Here is a 2,255-nt window from a genome sequence, read left to right as displayed (position 1 = left end):
CCTCTCCGCGGCCCGGGCTGGCGTGGCCCGGCGTGGCCGTGCTCTCCGGGGCCCACGGGTGCCGTGGCCCGGCGTGGCCGGTCTCTCCGTGGCCCGGGCTGGCGTGACACGTCGTGGCCGGTCACACAGGGGCCTGAGCTGGCGTGGCACGGCCTGGCCGCTCTCTCCGGGGCTCAGACTGCCGTGGCGGAGCTCTACGGTGCCTGGCTGGCGTGATCGTGCAGTCCGTGGCCCGGTCTGGTGTGACCCGGCTTGGCCGACCTTTCCACTGCCCCGGTTGGCGCGGCCCGGCATGACCAGGCCCTCCGGGGCCTGGGCTGGAGTTGCCCGGCGTGGCCGTGCTTTACGGTGCCCTGGCTGGCATGATCGCGCTGTCCGTGGCCCGTGCTGGCGTGGCCAGGCTCTCCGGCGTCCGGGCTGATTTGGCCGGGCTCTCTGGCGCCCGTGCGGGCGTGGCCGGGCTCTTCGGGGCTCAGGCTGCCGTGGCCGAGCTGTCCAGAGCCCTGGCTGTCAGGGCCGTGCGGTCCGGGGCCCGGGCTGGCGTGGCCCGGCGTGTCCGAGCTCTCCGGAGACCGGGATAGTGTCGCCCGTTGTGGCCAGGCTCTCCGGGATCCGGGCTCGTGTATCCCTTCGTGGCCGGGCTCTCCGGGGTCTGGGCTGGCATGGCACGGCGTGGCCAGGTTCATCTGGGACCGTGCTGCAGTGGCCTGGTGTGGCCAGGCTCTCCGGTGCCTGGGCAGTCGTGGCCCGGTGTGGCCGACTTCTCCAGGGCCGGGGCTAGCGTGGCCCGGCGTGGCCGGGCTCTCCGGGGCCCTGGCTGGCGTGGCCGTTCTATCTGGGGCCGGGGCTACCGTGGCCGTGCTGTCCGGGGCCCGAGCCGGCGTGGCCCGGCGTTTCCTAGCTCTCCGAGAACCGGGCAGGCGTGGCCAGGCTCTCCTGGGCCCGGCGGTCGCGTGGCCTGGCGTGGCCGGCCTTTCCGGGGCCCTGGGGTGGCGCGGCCCGGCGTGGCCGCCTCTCCGGTGCTCGGTCTGGCATGGGCCGTCGTGGCCGGTCACACAGGGGCCTGAGCTGGCGTGGCACGGCGTGGCCGCTCTCTACGGGGTTCAGGCTGCCGTGGCCGAGCTCTACGGTGCCTGGCTGGCGTGATCGTGCAGTCCGTGGCCCGGTCTGGTGTGACCCGGCTTGGCCGGCCTTTCCACTGCCCCGGTTGGCGCAGCCCGGCATGACCAGGCCCTCCGGGGCCTGGGCTGGTGTTGCCCGGCGTGGCCGTGCTTTACGGTGCCCTGGCTGGCGTGGCCCGGCGTGGCCGCCTCTCCGGTGCCTGGGCAGTCGTGGCTCGGTGTGGCCGACTTCTCCAGGGCCGGGGCTAGCGTGGCCCGGCGTGGCCGGGCTCTCCGGGGCCCTGGCTGGCGTGGCCGTGCTATCTGGGGCCGGGGCTGGCGTGGCCGTGCTCTCCGGGGCCCGGGCCGGCGTGGCCCGGCGTGTCCGATCTCTCCGGGAACCGGGCAGGTGTGGCCAGGCTCTCCGGGAACCGTGCTGGCGTGGCCGGCTCTCCGGGGCCCGGGCTGGCGTGGCCGGGCTCTCCAGTGCTCGGTCTGGCGTGGCCCGGCGTGGCCGAGATCTCTGGGGCCCAATTTGGCGAGGCCCAGCGTAGCTGTTCTCTCCGTGGGCCGACTTGGCGTGGAGAGGCGTGGCCGTGCTCTCCGTGACTGGACTTGGAGTTGTCCGATGTGGTCGGTCTCTCCAAGACCCGACTTCGCGTGTCCACGATGGCCGAGCTCTACAGAATGAGACTTGGCGTGATCCTGCGTGGCCGAGCTCTCCGAGGACCTAGCTGGCGTGGCCGTGCCGTCCGGGGCCCGGGCTGACATGGCCCTGCGTGTTCGAACTCTCCGAAGACCGGGATGGTGTCGCCCGGCGTGGCCAGGCTCTCCGGGATCCGGGCTGGTGGGTCCCGTCGTGGCCGGGCACTCCGGGGCACGAACTGGCATAGTCGGGATCTCCTGAGACCGGGCTGGTATTGCCCAGCGTGAACGGGCACTACGGGACCCGGGCTGGCGTGGCCAGGCTCTCCGGGATCCGGGCTGGTGTGTTCCGTCGTGGCCGTGCTGTCCGGGGCCCGGGCTGTCGTGGCCGGGTCCTCCAGGACCCGGGCTTGCGTGGCCAAGCTCTGCGGTGCTCCGACTGGCGTGGCCCGGCGTGGCCGGGATCTCTGGAGCCCAACTTGGCGAGGCCCGGCGTAGTCGTTCTCTCGG

At 73.7% G+C, this 2,255-nt stretch overlaps 1 protein-coding gene across 1 annotated transcript; it reads right to left on the bottom strand.

Moving 5' to 3' along the window:
* Nucleotides 1-1,124: 1,124 nt before the first annotated feature.
* LOC122627346 (opioid growth factor receptor-like) lies at nt 1,125-1,991 on the bottom strand. Its single transcript, XM_043808426.1, has one exon. The coding sequence runs from the start codon at nt 1,989-1,991 to the stop codon at nt 1,125-1,127; it is 867 nt and encodes a 288-aa protein (XP_043664361.1).
* Between the last annotated feature and the right edge of the window lie 264 nt (nt 1,992-2,255).

Source organism: Vespula pensylvanica, chromosome 2 (assembly GCF_014466175.1).
Source record: "Vespula pensylvanica isolate Volc-1 chromosome 2, ASM1446617v1, whole genome shotgun sequence".
Taxonomy (NCBI): domain Eukaryota; kingdom Metazoa; phylum Arthropoda; class Insecta; order Hymenoptera; family Vespidae; genus Vespula; species Vespula pensylvanica.
This window is presented reverse-complemented; position numbering and strand designations above follow the sequence as displayed.

Bases quoted from the DNA above. Each gene is read 5' to 3' on its own strand.
- LOC122627346 (XM_043808426.1), bottom strand. From the start codon at position 1,991: ATGCCAGTTCGTGCCCCGGAGTGCCCGGCCACGACGGGACCCACCAGC.